The sequence below is a fragment of the Otolemur garnettii genome, unplaced genomic scaffold (assembly GCF_000181295.1).
Source record: "Otolemur garnettii isolate 467f Iridium unplaced genomic scaffold, OtoGar3 scaffold00178, whole genome shotgun sequence".
In the NCBI taxonomy this organism is placed as follows: domain Eukaryota; kingdom Metazoa; phylum Chordata; class Mammalia; order Primates; family Galagidae; genus Otolemur; species Otolemur garnettii.
The window spans coordinates 1,449,472-1,467,108 of record NW_003852573.1 but is presented as its reverse complement, the minus strand read 5'-3'; the positions used below and the strand labels follow the sequence as shown (position 1 = coordinate 1,467,108).

General features: G+C 41.5%; 1 protein-coding gene across 2 annotated transcripts in view; it reads left to right on the top strand.

The window, feature by feature from the left end:
• KCNH1 (potassium voltage-gated channel subfamily H member 1) overlaps positions 1 to 17,637 on the top strand; it is a 421,068-nt gene that overhangs the window by 183,796 nt on the left and 219,635 nt on the right. For both annotated transcript variants that reach the window (XM_003800511.2, XM_003800512.2), the window contains exon 7: positions 5,236 to 5,665. In XM_003800511.2, the coding sequence (XP_003800559.1) occupies positions 5,236 to 5,665 (430 nt within the window). The remainder of the gene's footprint in view (positions 1 to 5,235; positions 5,666 to 17,637) is intronic.

The window sequence follows — 17,637 nt, the reverse complement described above, 5'->3', positions numbered from 1 at the left end:
TTTGTCTGATTGTGTTATTTTAAATCACCAAGTTCTGAAATTCTTTCTGCTGATTAGTCTGTTGTTGACATTCTTGATTGTATTTTCAATTTTATTCATTGAATTATTCAGCTTAAAAGATTTCTGTTTGGTTCTTTTTAATCTATCTCTTTGTCAAATTATTCAGATCATGAATTGCTTTTTTGTTTTTTGTTGAATTGTTTGTACTTTATGACATAACACTGAATTTCTTTAAGATCATTATTTTGAATTACTTTTTAGTCATTTTATAGGCTTCCTTTTGTGGGGGTCTGTTATTGGAAAATTATTGTGTTCTTTGGAGGTGTCACGTTGCCTTGATTTTCACGTTTCATGTGTTCATACATTGATATCTGCAAATTGCGTAGAACTGTTACCCCTTCCAGTTTTATGGATAGAAAGACTTACATAGGGAAAGACTCTTTACTACTAGTGTGTCCTATAGTGTCATCTGGGTAGGGTAATTTGGCTTTTGTTCTGGGTAGGTACAGTAGTGTAGTCTCCAGGTGATTTCTTTGGCAGTAATCATTGTCAGCTGTGTTTGTGAGTGCCTCCGAGGCCTAGACTGCAGTTGTTATTTGAGGCAGTAGCACAGCTTTGCTGGGTGGGGGCTGCCTGGCAGCCTGACTCTCAACCTCTAGGCTGGTGCATGCCAGGTGAAGTAGCTCTGCTGATCACGGGGGAAGCATATCTGGTGGTAGTGGGTGCCAGGCAGGCTGGCCCTTGGTTCTTGGTGAATGTGTACAGTCCGCAGCAGTTCTGGTAGTTTAGGAGTGAGGTAGTTTCCTTATACAAGGAGTCTGTGGGGGAAATGTGATTCTCTACTATATGATGCTGTCATATATTTAGTGTAACAATTTTTTTTAATGTTTAGAGTATTGTGTTTTATTTATCTCATCTACTGAAGTTCAAGCAAGCATGAAAAAGAAACACCTTTCAAATGAATAGCCTGAAATACTTTTAAACAGCTAAAATTCCAGCTGTTAATGCAATAAAAGATAACTTACACAACTGTGTAATAGAGTATCAGTATAAACATAGATAAATAACACAATGAAGAAGTGCTTGTTTTATATTGCTCCAGAGGTTCCTTAAAATGAGAAAGATTTCTCTAATAATTCAAACTCTTCAGTTTAGTTTGGAAAATATTCTGAAAGGGCACTGTGCTCTAGACCTCATGGGGGTATCAATTTTCTAGGACTGCTATAACAAGCTACCACAAACTGGATGGCTTAATAAAGCAGAAATTTATTTTCTCACAGTTTTAGAGGCTAGAAGTCTAAGATGAACGTATTGGCGGGCCATGGAGAGAATCTATTGCATTTCTCTAAGCTTCTGGTAGTGCTGGCAATCCTTGGCATTCTTTATCTTGAAGATGTATCACTCTACTCTTGGCATCTGCATCTGGGACCTGGTATTCTCCCTCTGTTTTCATCTCTTATCTTTTTATAAGGACATCGGTCATAGTGGATTGACGGTCCCACCTATTCCAGTCATATTCTGAGGTTCTAAGAAGGACATGGAATTTTGGAGGGACACTATTCAACTCAATACCTGGGATTTCTTAAACGAATTATAAATGGTGTCTGTCTTTAGGAACATATAGTTGGTGAAATGGGCAGAGGAAACTAATGTCAGGTAGTATGTACAAGTGGTAATAGATATAGAATACTGTGGGAATGTGGAGGAGTCAGTGGCTAGTTGTGACTATAGAGCAGTTATGGAAGGCTTCAGGGTATAGTGGGTAACAAGCCTAAAGAATAACTAGTACACAGAAACAGAAATTTGGGGGATCCTTGACTGAAGGACCAGTCTGAGTAGATAGAGTGTTATAATTGTGCACCTACTATGTGGGATGTGTGGGACATCTAGAGTGTATGTCTAAGAGGATGTCATGGCTTTTGAGTAGTAATTGCATGTATTGTGGTGGCCACTGGGAGGGGATGGAAAAGGGAAGACAGATGAAATGAGGAGATAGGAAAGGTGATGTGACCCCTGCTGTTTATTTCCATGAATAACTGGAGTGGATCTTTAGAGGTAGTCGTAGTAGCAGAAGTCAAGGATAGGTTTGCTAAAGTCAGAGGAATTAGACTAGGCAATTTTTTTTCTCTGTACGTCAATGGATGGAAAGGTCTGTCAGGGGTCCTCAAACTTTTTAAACAGGGGGCCAGTTCACTGTCCCTCAGACTGTTGGAGGGCTGGGCTGCGGGCCCCAGGATGAGTCAGCTACTAAGCAGGACAGGCAGCGGTGGTAAAAACACCTGGTGGGCCAGATAAATGTCCTAGGCAGGCCGTATGTGGCTCACCGGCCATAGTTTGAGGACGCCTGGCTCTAGGTGAATTTTGTGCTTCTTTTTAGGTCTTCTGTTCTGTGATTTTTAGGTAGAAATATCTTTTTGCTAATTGTATTTTGCATCTCTTGCTAGTTACTATACTTTTTATTCCTCCTTCCCTTCTTCTTATTGAGTACCTTCCATATTCTAGGCATTGGAGATATAATAATGAACAAGGAGACAAAATGTCATTTTAATCTCATTCCTATAGCACTAGCACAAGGTGTGCATAGTAGGCTCTCTATAAATGTTGCTTTGAGTTGAGTATGAGTGAGGAAAAGTTACAAGGCACTTGTGCCCTGGGCAGTAAGTTCTGCTTCAGAGTAGAGCTGCTTTGAAAGATGATTTCAGGGACCTCCATATGAGGAGGTGGAGAGTAGGTGGCTGCTTAAATGATGTGTGATTTCTGAGTCATCAAAAAGGCTCTTTTGCCTCCTAAAATACCTTCTTTATGCAGGCTGTAGGTGCTTTTAATTCCACTATTGGCAGTTGTTTTCCTAAGGTTTTCTTCTCTGCTAGAATGTGAATGCCCTATGGAGAGAGGATATCCATTTATCCTCACTAGCTTTTCGCCCGCTGATATATGAAACATTTTCTCAGTCCTTTCTGCATAGCAAATTTTTTTGTTTAGAACAGCACAGAGAGGGAAAGGAGATCCAGGGGAGGAATACTGGATATACCAACAGTAAACTTTATCAGATTTAACAGTTTGGATGAGATTGGTTCTGGGGATATGGTCCCTCGGTCTAGAAAAATCCTTTATTATTCTGGTACCCATAGTATTCACAATTATGCTTGTGTATGTTGGGCAAGAAATGTTACTGTTGTAAGTTTTATGGCTATGAAATTGTTATTTTGTTTTTCAAAGGGCCATAAGTCTCACCTCTCCCACTCTCACCACAAAAATAATTTGTGTGACAACCTGATTTGTGGTCTGTATTGCCAAGGCTATGCTACATATAGTTTATGTGTTCTGAGGGCTCTGTATTTGTCAGGATAGGCTAATGCTACCTTCTGTGATGAATATCCTCCAAGTTTCAATGGCTTATATCAGAGGGGGAAAGGGGTGTTCTTGTAGTCCTTCAGGGATCCAGGTTAATACATGGCCGCAAGATCTCACTAGCTGAATCTGGAAGGCATTCTAGGGGAGGAAGAAGCAGGTTTAACTGCCTTGGACTGGAAGTGACACACATTTCACTTCATGTTCCATTGGCAAGAACTAGTCCCAGGGACCCAACCAGATGGAGGGAAATGGAAAAATAGAGTTTAGTCATATATTCAAGAAAAGGAAACAGCCTTGCTGAGTCTGACATAGCCTTATCAGAAAGCATTTATATATTTTCATTCTGTCTGTGACATAACTTGACCCTTGGGGTATTGTCATTAAGGGGTCAGTGGACAAGGGAGAATAGCAGTGACCTAGAAACTTTGTAGTGTGTTTAGATAGTGAAAAGCCACTCAATGTACTTGGTGAAGGACATCTTTCTTCCTTGGATTTTTGCTGTATGGAGGAGGACAATGTCTTGCTTCAAAGGCACGTCTCTGTTTTGTTTGCTTGTTCATTTGCTTTTTAATGGAAATAGTAAAAGCTAATGGAAATATCCCTTGCATGTATCTTGTAGTCATCTTAGAATAGGAGTTTTGGGGGTTTAAACACTATGACTTTTGTAATGTGTTTTAATTCTCTTTGGCAATAAGAGTATGTTAAGGTTTGGAGAAGATTTAGATGTCCTTAATCCACCTCTCTCATTGTCTAAAGAAGGAAATCAAGAAGTAACTGAATTCTCCAAATTTACAGCAAGTTAATGGCTAATGTGGGTCTCGCCTGCATTGTCCAGATTTCTACTCTAGTGTTCTTTTCACACCACAACGTTATTCTCGAGAACAACCATTTGGTGAATAGGCCTGGCCTGACAGAAACAGTGGGCACCAGCCAGAAGGGTAGATTCTTGATCAGATGAAATCAGGAGGTTCCTTTTAGCTCTCAGGTTCCTTGACTGATCAGTTCTTTGACTGATAGTGTTTAAATCGATGGCGTATAATTGATAGAAGCCTTTCAAGAATTTATAACATCCCTTAGAAAATGGAGTCTTATTTCTTTATTCTTTTCAGCTATTTTTAAAATTCATTTTTAGTTTTTTCAGCTTTCTATTTATATGTATATTTAAATTAGAAAAGTAATAATCATAATTATAGAAATTAAGTAAATATATATATGAAAGTATATACAGATGTAACACAAAATTTTCTGTAATTTCATAACTTGATGATGCAGCAATAATTACTATTAATGTTTTGATGTGTTCCTAACCATTTTCTGAAACATACATATTTGCATACTTATGTATAATATAGTTGTAATGTAATGTTTTACAATGTTTTATAATCTAATATGAAATATTATGCAATCCTTAAAATATTCATATTATGTAAACCTTAAAAGTTGTTTTAAAGTAAGTTATGATATAGAAAGGTACTCATGTATGTCTGTTTACTTATGAAAATATAATTCTATTTGTTTTATTTGTTTGCTTGTTTTTTGATTTTTTTTTTTGGAGACATAGTCTCACTATGTCCCCTTGGTAGAGAGCTGTGGTGTTGTAGCTCACAGCAACTTCAAACTCTTGGGTTTGAGCAATCCTCTTGCCTCAGCCTTCCAGGTAGCTGGGACTACAGGCATTTTTTTGATTTTCAATGAAAGTAGGAAAATGCTAATAGAAGTCTCCATTCCATACATCTTGGAATATAATTCTAATTTTTTAAAGGTTGCATAATATTGCATCTCATGAGAATATACTGTGTCTTAAATAATGGCTCAGGTGGGGAGGAGGATAAGAAGTATATTCGGTTCTTTGGCCTTGACATTGTGTTCCTCTTCTCCTAGGGAATTAGCAGCCTGTTCAGTTCTCTGAAAGTTGTCCGGCTGCTCCGTCTTGGGCGAGTGGCCCGAAAGCTGGACCACTACATTGAATATGGAGCTGCTGTGCTGGTTCTGCTGGTGTGTGTGTTTGGGTTGGCTGCACACTGGATGGCCTGCATCTGGTACAGCATTGGGGACTATGAGATCTTTGACGAGGACACCAAGACAATTCGCAACAACAGCTGGCTCTACCAACTGGCTATGGACATTGGCACCCCTTACCAATTTAATGGTTCTGGCTCAGGGAAGTGGGAAGGTGGTCCCAGCAAGAATTCTGTCTACATCTCCTCATTGTATTTCACTATGACCAGCCTCACCAGTGTGGGCTTTGGGAATATTGCCCCATCCACAGACATCGAGAAGATCTTTGCAGTGGCCATCATGATGATTGGCTGTAAGTATGACAGTGCTGTGTTAAGGTGGTAGGGACATACTGTTTGGCCATCCCTTCAGCTAGCTAGCAATAGGGAAATGGGTATTGTGCCAGCTGGATCAGGGGTATAATAAGCAAGGGACAAAAATATATATATATATTTTGAGACAGAGTCTCAAGCTGTGGCCCTGGGTAGAGTGCATGGCATCACAGCTCACAGCAACTATAAATTCTTGGGCTTAAGTGGTAATCTTGCCCCAGCCTCCCAAGTACTTGGGACTATAGGCATCCGCCACAATGTCCAGCTATTTGTTGTTGCAGTTGTCATTGTTGTTTTAGCAGGCCTGGGCCAGGTTTGAACCTGCTAGCCTTGGTGTTTGTGGCTGGCGCCCTGCCCACTGAGCTATGGGTGCCACCAAAAATAATTATTTTAAAGATTAGGTTTACAGTTATTCTGATGAGGCAGTACATGCTCACTGCAAAAATATTTAGAAAATATAAACAAATACAATGTAGGAAATAAAGACTGTCCGTAATCCTACCTATTAGAGGTAACTGCTATGACCTTTGGTATCTTTCCTTACAGTCTATTTTCTATATGTATCTGAGCACACAGATACAGATTTTTATAAAGTTAAAATTTGATAAACTGCCCATAGAACAGTGAATTATGGAAGTCTTTCTGTGTTAATTTTTTTCTTTTTAATAAAAGTTGTATATACTTACGGTGTTCACACAATGTGTTGATATACTGTACATACTCATAGTGAGATGATTAGAGTTAAGCAAATTAAAATATCCATCTCTTCACAGTTACCTTTTTCTTTTTGGCAAGAGCACTTCAAATCTACTCTTCTAGCAAATTTCTTGGATATGTTACAGTATTATTAACTATAGTCATCATGCTAAAGATCAATTTAAACATAGTTCTAAATCAGCACAGCCCAATACCCTGTAAGGAAAAAAAGTATGAAAAGTGAATGTAAAGCATCTCATTAGTTATCTGCTATATTGATTATATGTTGAAATAATAATATTTTAGATGTACTGGGTTAAATAAGATATTACAATTTAATCTGTGTTTTTCCTTTTAAATGCAGCTCCTAGGACAATTAAATCTTATTTCTATTGGAGAGTGTGGGTCAAGATCAACAATTTTGATGTTTTTGCTTGATGGTTGAAAACTTTTCTAACTCAAAAAGAAAGAAAAAAGAAAGAAAAACTCCAAACAGAAAAGAAAGTCACTTGTTCAGTTGAGAAGTAATATGTTATTGGAATAACTGGACTACTTTGAAAAACAACCCTAGTTCTTGAGGAAGATACTTAAATCTTAATTATTTGCTCACTAACCATTGTGTAGTCATTCCTATTGTTGAGTCTAGAACCTTTGGCTGCAAACAACAATTAACCCCCTTTATTAAAGGGAGAGTTAAGTGGAAGTGGACCTGATTGAGTGGGGAAAGAAAGTGAATGTATTATGTGGACTAGGTTCATTGTGCACCTGCCAAATGCACCCTGTTAGAACTTTGATGACAAATTAACTTAAGAGAGAACAGTTCTCTGTTGAAGTGAGAGTTTGGTCAATGGTCTGGTTGCTTAGGAGGGCTCTTGGGCTCTGTTTCCACAAGCAGAAACCTTTTTGCTTGATGTGCTCCTCAGGGTGCAGTTGATGAATTAACTGCTGCCCCAACCAGGGACACTTGAGGCTTCAGCTTGCTTTGCTTTGTCCAGCTGACCAGAGCTGGAGCATCTCACTCTGTGGGTGGAGTTTGTTACCCCAGAGTGTCACATTTGCTGCTTCCTGGCTCTTTTTATGCAACTACCTCAGCATAGCTGATGCAGTCCTTTCATAAAAGCCCTCTCTGCAGGCAGTTTGTCTGAGAGTATTTACAGATTGTGTCTAAGGGGGTAATTGATTTGTGGAAAGCGTGTGCCAATGGAGCTTTTGGGTTTGCTCCTTACTTTAAAATGGGTTTTAATAGAAATGATTGCATGGCCCTGGGAAGCAGCCTTAAGGATCTGTGGGTGGCTAATTGCTTCAGCTTAATTAGAACTTGAGGTGCTTTCTCATGGCATGGAAAAGGATTTCAGACCTTTGCTCTTCGAAAACTGTTTTAGCATTAATGGCATCTATTTCTATATTAATGGCAGTGGTTGCAGTATTTTTGTGAGCCTTGGGGCACCCAGTAAATACCAGATGCACTGTACTTAGGACACAATTTGATTTCTTTCCCTTACAGGGGAGATGAGACACTTTGTCAATCTAAATATCTCATTATATCCATTACAGAGAAATTTGCTAAGACTGGTCAGTTAGAAAATGGGCTACATTTCACGGGCTCCCCAAGGACTTTCAAATATGAGGAGATTTCCCTGCAACTTCTTAACTGGGAGGAAAGAAAACAGTTCTGGTGGCATATAATAAGGATAAGCAGTTTGTTTTTTTCCCACAACCATTCTTTTATAGAGAACATAATTTCCTGGGTAGAGTCTCCAGGGAAAACCTCAATTATTGCCACCTCTTTTTTCTCCCCACCTTCTCAGAGTGGTGATGTTTCTATTTCTTTAAAAAAAAAAAAAAGGTATAATACGTGAGTAGTCACCTTTAAATTATGCAGCCAGCTATGGTGTTTAGTCAATCAGTCTATTTAATATCATTCCCTGAACACTTGCTATTTTCCAAGCACTATGCTAACTAAGTACACTACACACAATTTCTACTGCTCATGGCAACTGTATACTTTAAAGATTATTTTTCTCCATTTCATAAGGAAATGGAGGCTCAGGGAAGTTAACTCACTTTCCCAAGAACGTGGAGAAGCAGGATTCAGATTCAGGCCCTCTCCCGGTATGGCATTGTCTAACAACACAGACTTCCACAGTCTCTCCACATCTCTATACACTGACACATTGAAAATTCTCTCCATAAACTTTAATAAGTCAGCAGTTTCTCTAGTGGAAACTTTGTTGGTTGGTTGTTGTCATTTTAATTTAAGAGCAGCACTGTGGTACAGACTCACAGGACCAGTTGCTTAGGAAACGAGCTATTTTTCAGCAACCTGTCACTTATCATTACAGCTGTTCCACTCTGTGTGAGACACGTCTGACAATTTCTGGACTAACGGGAAAGTTACTGCACTCTGTGTAATGTGTTAGTAATTATCCTTGTAAACTCACATTCCGCACAACCTTTGTTCAGGACAGTTGCTGATGTCCTATTAGATTTATAGGGTTCTCGTTTACCTTGCTGTGCCTGTTTGTACACATGTGCACACTTACCTCCTTCCAGTATCACTCACAGGATTGGACTGACACCAGAATTAAGATCTACAGTGATGGGAAGTATTGATCATAGCCTGGATTGATGCCGAGGGCTTGATGCTACCTTCCTTTCAGGTCACTCTGGCAGTCAGGCCTAGCATTCCTTAAGGGGATGAAAAGAGACAGAAAGCCAGTGAGCTTTTGAAATACTGGGTACGTTGCAATTTTGTTCCTTTTTGCATTGAATTTTATGTGCCTTGGTAATATTTCTTGCCTTTTCTGTTGTAGTATGTTAACCATAACTTAAGTGGAACAGAAAGTCCTTCTGCTCTCCGATCTCTTCTCTGAACATGTCATTACAGCTTTACTAATTCCCCAGAGGATGCAAGGTAGCAAGAAAACTAAATATTTTCAAGTTAGCCTACCTTTCTCAGTTCTGATTTAAAAAAAAAAAATTGCATTAGGAAAGGTGAAAACTATTGGGTAAAATGTGGTTTTGTGATTAGCTCTGGGTTTAGGAGATATATGGTGTCCCTGACAGCCTGGTTTTATGTATTATTTCTATTCTGGAAGTCTTGGCCTGGAGCAGGGAAAAGGCAGGCCCTGCCCTGATATCCCTGCCCACCTTGTGTGAGTCAGGCGTGGTCTCCAGCAAGGACTCACCGTGAGGTGTGGTGAATAGACTCACTTTTTTGCACATGTCTCCCCTGTGTGTTGGTGATGCTAAAAGAAGAACAGGCCTCTCTGTGACAGGTCCAGGTCCTCTGGAAAGGACCTCCCCAGAAACATACTGCCTTCCCCAACAGGTACTGTATAGGTGCTAAGGATTCAAAGACTATTGCCATGGGCAGCACCCACAGCACAGTGGTTACAGCGCCAGCCACATACACCGAGGCTGACAGGTTTGAACCAAGCCCGGGCCAGCTAAACAACAATGACAACTGCAACAAAAAATCACCAGGTGTTGTGGCAGGCACCTGTAGTCCCAGCTACTGAGGACTGAGGCAAGCGAATTACTTAAGCCCAGGAGTTGGAGGTTGTTGTGAGCAGTGATGCCATGGCACTCTACCAAGGGCAACACAGTGAGACTGTCTCAAGGAAAAAAAAAAAACAAGACTACTGGTTGGTGCTCTCAAGGAGTCGACAGTCTGGTGGTGGTGGAGGAAGGTAGGAAGAGGACAGAGATAGGCTTTATCGGCCAAACACACAGTGACAAAGGCCTGGAGATGGAGTTTTCACTGTGGCTAAGCCTTGCTCTGGTGTCTAAGGGATCTTCAGTTGTCAAGGGAAGAGCCTCTTTATCTGGGCGGTCTCATTCTCAGTTTAGGGACATGACCCTGTCTGAGGAAGATCTCCAGGGAGAATTTGGTAAAGAGACAATTTCCATTTTCTAAATATGGGCTTTGAGCTTCTCTGATTCTCTCCTTATAATGTCATTACTGTCATCCTGTCATTATAAGTCAGCCACATCCATTTCCTTTCTCTCTGATAATGGCAGGGGGTCCAGACATCACACTCCCCCAGACGCTCTCCACCCCCAAGCCTGACATTTGGTCTCCTGCCTCAGCACTGCACACCTATTTCTTTGAATTCATTCCTGTCTTCCTAGTCCTCCTCCATTTCAAATCCTTAAAACCCTAGCTGAGGGGCAGTGCCTGTGGCTCAGAGGAGTAAGGCGCTGGCCCCATATGCCGGAGGTGGTGGGTTCAAACCCAGCCCTGGCCAAAAACTGCTAAAACCCCCAAAAAACCAAAACCAAAAAAAAAAAAAAAAAAAAAAAACCCTAGCTGAATGTCATTGCTAAAGGGACCCTTGTAGGCATCTGTTTAGTCCAGAAGAGCCTCTGCTTATTCTTCTGGGGCACATGCCATTCTGATCAGTGCTTCAGGCAGCCTGTCCTTCAGGAAACTTCCCCTAACACCTGGGAGGTCTCAGACAGTAAGTAGGTCTACCCCTAGTGGTTTTCTTGTATTGCCTTCTCTCCTAGGGGGAAAGGACACTAGCTACTGTACCCCTGGACACTTCGCCCTGCTACCTAACCCACTTGTAGCCCAGCAGTGTGTTTTATGGTCTCACTTTAGTTTGGATGATCACTTGCATTCAAATAGCCATTTTCCTTTGCCTCCTTCATGACCTTAAAGATTTATTTCTTTCCATTTCACTTTTGCTGAGTATCTATTTTTGTATTCTGTACAGATATTGGTTTTTCCGAGATGATGTGAGTTCCAACTCCCAGGATGCTGTAATGATACTTTTAGAAGACTTTGAACATTTAGGGGACTCTTAATAAATATTCATTGATTTGTAGAATCTGTATAATTGAGAAAGCCTGGAATTTTGGAAGGGGTCTTCTGTGCTATTGGCAAAGCTTCTTTTTTTATAGCATATGGATTCTGCTGCTGGACAGAGGCCCAAGTAATAGTGGCATCAACAAGGTTTCCCAAAAGTTTAGGGTTAGTCTAGCTACTTTACAGTCATCAGAGACCCAGCTTCTCTGCTATATTCAACACACGACTTCCATATGGGGATCCCATATGGCCGTTCCAACTTCAGCCATATGTTCTTATTCCAGAAAGTAGAAAGAAGAGAAAGGAGGAGGGCTGGCCACACTCCTTTCTTTTAAGAACAAGAGTAGGAAGTTGTTTAATACTTTTGTGCACATCATTGGCTGGAACTTGGTAACCTGGTCACACCGAGCTTCAAGGGAAGCTGGAAAATAATCTTTCCTTTAGGTGGTCGTGTGCCCATGTAAGAGTGCAGTAATACAGACAAGGAGAACAGATATTGGGGGACGGCTATCACGGTCTGTCTTAGCTTTCTTCCTTTTCCTCACTTCCACTCCGTTAACACCAGGAAATGTTAGCTGTCCAGGACAGGCGGACCCTATTGTAGCTTCTTCCCTGAGTTGCTAGTTAGATCTGCTTTGTGCTTTGGGTTGTACCCTTTAATTTTTATGGATTAGAGGTAAGAGGCTATGCTGACTAAATTACTTGGTAGAAGTGATAACTAAATGAACTAATGAGCTTAGGAAAAGTTTAAAAGCAGATGTCATGATTTTATCGTTAGTAATAGTGATTGTTCTTGCTCTTCACAGTTAATTCTTTCTTGTTCTTAGAAAAATATAATAATTACTGCTCCCTTCTCAGGAGCATGAGATTGCTGTTTAATTTCATTTTTGGTTTATCTTTATTTTGGGAAATGGGGCAGTGTTCAGAATGCTGTGGGAGAAATAACCTTTCATTTCTCATTTATTCTTAGAGTTCTTTTCTAGCCAGCCAATCAGCTTGTTTTTCTCTAGAACCTGATATTTTTAAAAGTTCTGCCTGCCTCTGTACATTTCACTTGGATGTCCCCATCTTTGACACAATCTCAGACTACTTTTGTCTTCTACATCCCCTTCTCTCCTCCAGAAAACTAACTCCGGTTACTCACATCCTGTTCTCAACCCTTTGGTACTTTGTGCTCCTGAGGCTGATGGACTCCATTTGTGTTTATTCACTTGCACGTACTTTATACTTCTCTATTAACAATCTCATGACATCAGAGTTATTTTTCCTGCCTGCTGTATATTGTTTCCAGCTCTGGTAAGACTTGAAGCTTTGGGAGGGTGGGTAGGACTTCTGGTCTCTCTGCTCTTCCTGTACTCCTTGGGCCTAGCCATAAGCTGCTGGAGTGCTGGAAAGAGCAGAGGCTTTGGAACTGGCCAGTTCTGGCCTCCATGCCCACTTCTACCCTTGAGTAATACTTTGACCTTTGGCAGTTCCCTCAACTAAATATGGAGGTATCATCTGGGGATGGAAAAACAAAATGATGCAAAGTGTCTAGCCAAGTATTTCCACATGGGGTATTCAAAAAATGGTAGCTCTCTCTGCCCCTGTGTTTCCTCTTTTAACACATTTATAAAACTCATCAATGTCTCTCAACCATTTGTTAGTCCTTTTGGTGTGCTGTACTTCAAGAGAATTTGAGCTTGCATAAAATATCAGATGCATTATAATGGTCAAGGTAGTGTTTAACAACCTTTTTTTTTTTTTAAATCTCATAGCACACTTGAATTTATAGTTAAACTTCCCTAGCATACTTAAATTTTGTTGGTTAAAAGAAAATTAAAAGAAAAAAAGAATATACTTACTGTGCTTTGAACTTCTTTTAAACATAATTTAATTAATGACCTTTTTTCTTTTTTTTTGAGACAGAGTCTTACTATGTTGCCCTCAGTAGAGTGCTGTGCTGTCATAGCTCACAGCAACCTCAAACTCTTGGGCCCAAGCGATTCTCTTGCCTCAGCCTCCCAAGTAGCTGGGACTACAGGTGCCTGCCACAATGCCTGGCCATTTTTTGTTTTTTGGTTGTATTGTCATTGTTGTTTAGCAGGCCCAGGTAGGGCTCGAACCTACCAGCTTCAGTGTATGTGGCCGGTGCCCTACTCACTGAGCTACAGGTGCTGAGCCTCAATTAATGATCTTTAAAAATTTTGATGGCTCACCTAAGATCCTTTCATGGCACACTGGTTGAAAGTCACTGGTTTAATGTATAGGTCACTAAATATATCTGGATGTGAGGTTCTCTAAATAGAAAATTTAAAAAACAAATTGGCTTGACTGCAGAGCAAGTTAGGTAAAGCTCATTTCTGTGACTGGGCAAGCCCTCCAGACATCACTGTCCAGATCTGAGACATAGGATCTTCTCTGGTCGGGATGTGGCCCAGGAGTAGCAGAAGTGCTCCCCCTGGAGGATACAAACAGTCCTCATGCTCTGAACACCCAAGACACACAGGTGTCATGCTGGGAAACTTTTACTGCTCAGTGACCCCATAAACAGATGTTCTTATCCCTGTTTTGAGAAAACTGAGGTTCAGAGATACAAAATAAGTTATTCAAGGTCAGAGTGTAAGAGGCAGCTGAACTAAACCAGTGCCTGGCCCTTTGTCTTATTTCTCCCCTTGCTGATTACTTTGCAGCGAGTCAGGAAAAATGTCCTTTGTAATGTGTGTATGGTGGGGGATGCAGAGTAAAGATTTGGAGAAAGAAGAGTATAGTGAAGAGGTGGCAGGGAGAGATGCTTTCCCTAGAAAAATCTCCATTTTTTGTTAAATTTCAAAAAATTCAGGGGATAGAGGTTTGCTTGGGATAGCCTTGGTGTAGCATGTACGTGCGCAGGCCTTGATAGCTGAGGTGCCAGGCACGTGTGTGGGGTCTGTTGTGTGCTGGGTGTGGACATGTGCAGGGTATAGCAGGCCGAGGGGGGCGTAGGCCCCCGTGCTGAGTGGTCCAGTAGGTATAGCTTATATATGAAATGGAACAGGACCTGGGCCACAGTGGGCTTGCAGGACAGGGTGACTGAGTAGGATGGAGCAGGTCCATGGGGCACAGTGCTCCCCACAGGGCAGAGAAGCAGTGGGGCATGCGTGGTGCAGCACTCAGGACACCCATGTGGTTCAGTGGTAGGTCTGTGATGTGCAGTCCACCCTGACTCAGAGGTGGTGGCTGTGCTGGCTTTCACCTCATTTGGGGTCTCCTAGGTTGCAGAAATGGCAGTGGTCCAGCCTTCCCAACACTTGTCATTGGTTGCTGAGGGTTATGCATATGTGTTCTTCCCAGGTCCTCTGGGAAATACAATTGAGTGGAATCATCCAGGCCATAGCAGCAGGCACCAGGCTCATAGTCTCCTGCTCTACTTAGGACTCCAGGTGACAGCAGTGGCAGCAGAGGTGCATGTCATCTGTTCATGGGGTATATGTAGGTTCTGGGAGTCTGTACTTTCTCCTCATAGAGGAGGAGATCTGACCTGTGGGAAGAAGTTCTCTTCTTGGGTTGGGAAGCTATAGTGGGACCAGCCACAGTACCTAGGGCTTGCAAGCCAGCCATACTTTCTCTTCAGAGCAATGTAGCTAAACAATCTCAAGTTAGGTCTCTGTTATCAGTCCAATTGCCTGCTGTGGTGGAGGGCCCTTCTACCATTCTGGTTGTAATATCCTAGGGAGGGGAAGTAAGGAGCCCTGGCGTCTCACCACTGTCCCTTCCCACAAGTGGGTACTTTCCCTAATTCCCATCCTGCTGACCAGGTTGTCCCACTTCTGTCTTCTTTACTTTACTGCCACCTTTTCTTCATGGATTCCCAGTGCTCTTGCTCAATCAATCTAAAGATGAGTACCTGAGTACCACTTCCAATCCTTTCTGTGAGAGAAGCATGGTGGAGTCTGCTTCTAGTCCACCATTTTGATCCCTCTCTATTTTGAGTTATCATTATGATGACAAAATATCTGATTGTGTTGTGGGAGGACATTATTCTTGTTCATAGCTGGATTACTGCTCTGGGCAGAGGAATTTATCAGTTTTAGATGTTAGGACATTATGAAGATGAAATGCCATCTGATGAGGGTCATTTTCTCTGAACTTATGTGTACTTATCATTTGCAAAATTTCTTCCTTCTTTTGAAAAATCATATGGAGTTGTTGCCATAATCAAATTTTTTGTTTTTATTTAGCTTCTGTGTCTGTTGTCTGCTTTGAAACTCAAAATCTTCTATGGCACCTGCTGCTACGGCCTGGATGATCCTGCTCAACTATACTTCCCACGGGACCTAGGCAGAACACATACCCATAGCCCTCCCATTTTATGGATAAGGAAACTAGAGTGATTTGTCAAGGGTCACCCAGCTAGTGAGGAGCAGATCTGGGCTTATCACTCACAGGCCAGTGCTCTTCCTGCTCTTGCAGATCTCCATAGCAGGAGTTGGTCCTGGAAAGCCATAGACTACATTATGCCAATAGATTGTAGCAGTTGGTCTCTCTGTGGATGTCCTCAAAGCTTGAAGAGAAGGGGTGAAGGTGAGAAAGAGTGGTTAGACCTTTCCGCTTTCAGCAAAGGAACTTGATTAATCACACTTCACATCTCTTCAGCTGCTTTCTGTCAAGCATTTATTGTGAGTCTCAATTTCTAGACTGACGACAGGCAGCTAGAAAAAAATCACACAGAGGAGAAAGGAATTTTCCATTCCTTCGTTAAAATTGGTGGGAAGAGGGAAGCCCACCAGGAAAATAGTTTCTAAAAATATAATACATGAATAAGTGTGGTACCTGAGAAAACAAATGCAAGATTTACCCACAGTTCCTCAGAACCTCAGTCAGCAGTTGGCTGAGTACCTCAGGATTCATTTGCGTTCTGCCCTGTGCCAGGCACTGTGTGCACTGAGAATGGAGCAGTGAATGGGGTAGATCCGAGCTTTGCCCCACCATTGCTTTCACTGGGGTGGGGGAGCCAGATGAGCCAATAAGTGAGATGAGTCTCCACTAGGAAAAGACAGGTTGTTATGGGAACGTGTGCAGAGGCCTCTCCCCAGTGAGGAGGTTAAGGAAGGGGCTGGGCAGCTTACATTCTCTTTATTTGGGAAGAGTCCTGGGCCAGGCACTGAGAGCCTTCCTGAGATTTATCATGTTGCATTGATGTGTTGATGTCTCCCCACCTGGACTTTAACCTGCCAGGTTAGGGGCCGTGTAAACCCATCCCTGGCCCATAGTAGAGTCAATAAATATTGGATGAGTGGAGGAAGGCAGAAAAATAAAATAGCATCCTTTCCTCAATTTGCTTCCAGTCTAATTTGGAAAACACAAATGCAAACAAGAAAAAGCATAAGAAACTGGAAATCACTAAATGGTCATGAAATAAATTTTCAGAGTCTTGGGAAGACAGCACTCATTTCTTTAATGTGGCGGTGAGGATGTCATAAAAGAGGAATTACTTGCCCATTGAATAATAGGTAGGATTTGATCACAACAACGGGTAAGAATAGTGTTAGTAATAATGAATTATTGAACGCATCTTTGTGCAAAACCCTTTATACACATTCTTCATTCACCTCTCCAACAGCCCTAAGTCACAGGTATTATTATCCCAGTTTTATAGGTGAGGAAAGTGAAGCTCAGGGAGGTCAATCATCTTCCCCTGGGCAAATCTTCTTGTGAATGGTGGAGCCAGAATGCAAACCCAGATCTCTGACTCCCAAACTCATTGTCTTTCCACCACTCTGAGCTGCCACTCCCGCAATGATGGCCCTGGATCAGAAGGCTGCAGAGAAATCAGCCACCATCCTTTCTTGCCAAATATTGGGAAGAAAGAGATGTGCTGATCAGAGAGAGGTGGAGCACTTGCTCTGTTCTTACTAGTTTGTCAGCCCCTCAGGCTACTTTTTGCAGTAGGCTTGTGCTTGGAGACTACCTCTTGCTATGTCATGTGCCAAGAGATAGTGATTACAACATCACAGGCCAATTTGCTGTATTTTTTGAATACTCAGATCTCCACCCTGTCTCCAATTTAGAAAAGCCATTGAAGTGCGTCTTCATTTTTTACTTGGAGGACTCTACCCAGTTATTTCTGGATCACATCACTCAGTTTGTTAGATTAAAATGTCATAGCCCACGAGAGGGGTCAGCTTTTTTCCATTAAAGACTGCCCCTTTCTCTTAGTCAGCTCTCCTTTGAATCAGTGCTACCCCAAAAAGAAGCTAGACAATAAAGGTGATTTCTGAAAGCCATCTCCACTGTCAGTGAAACCAGTCAAGCTGCATGTACAGCTGACATTAGGTCTGGAGCAAAATTTCTGTTTCTATAATCATAAAAGCATAGAAAGTCCATGGGGATCAAAAGAGACAAGCATGGATAAAAATCCTGACTATAATATTTAATAGTCAGGTGAAGCTACTTAATTCTTAGTGCTGTTTCTGTGTTTGAAAA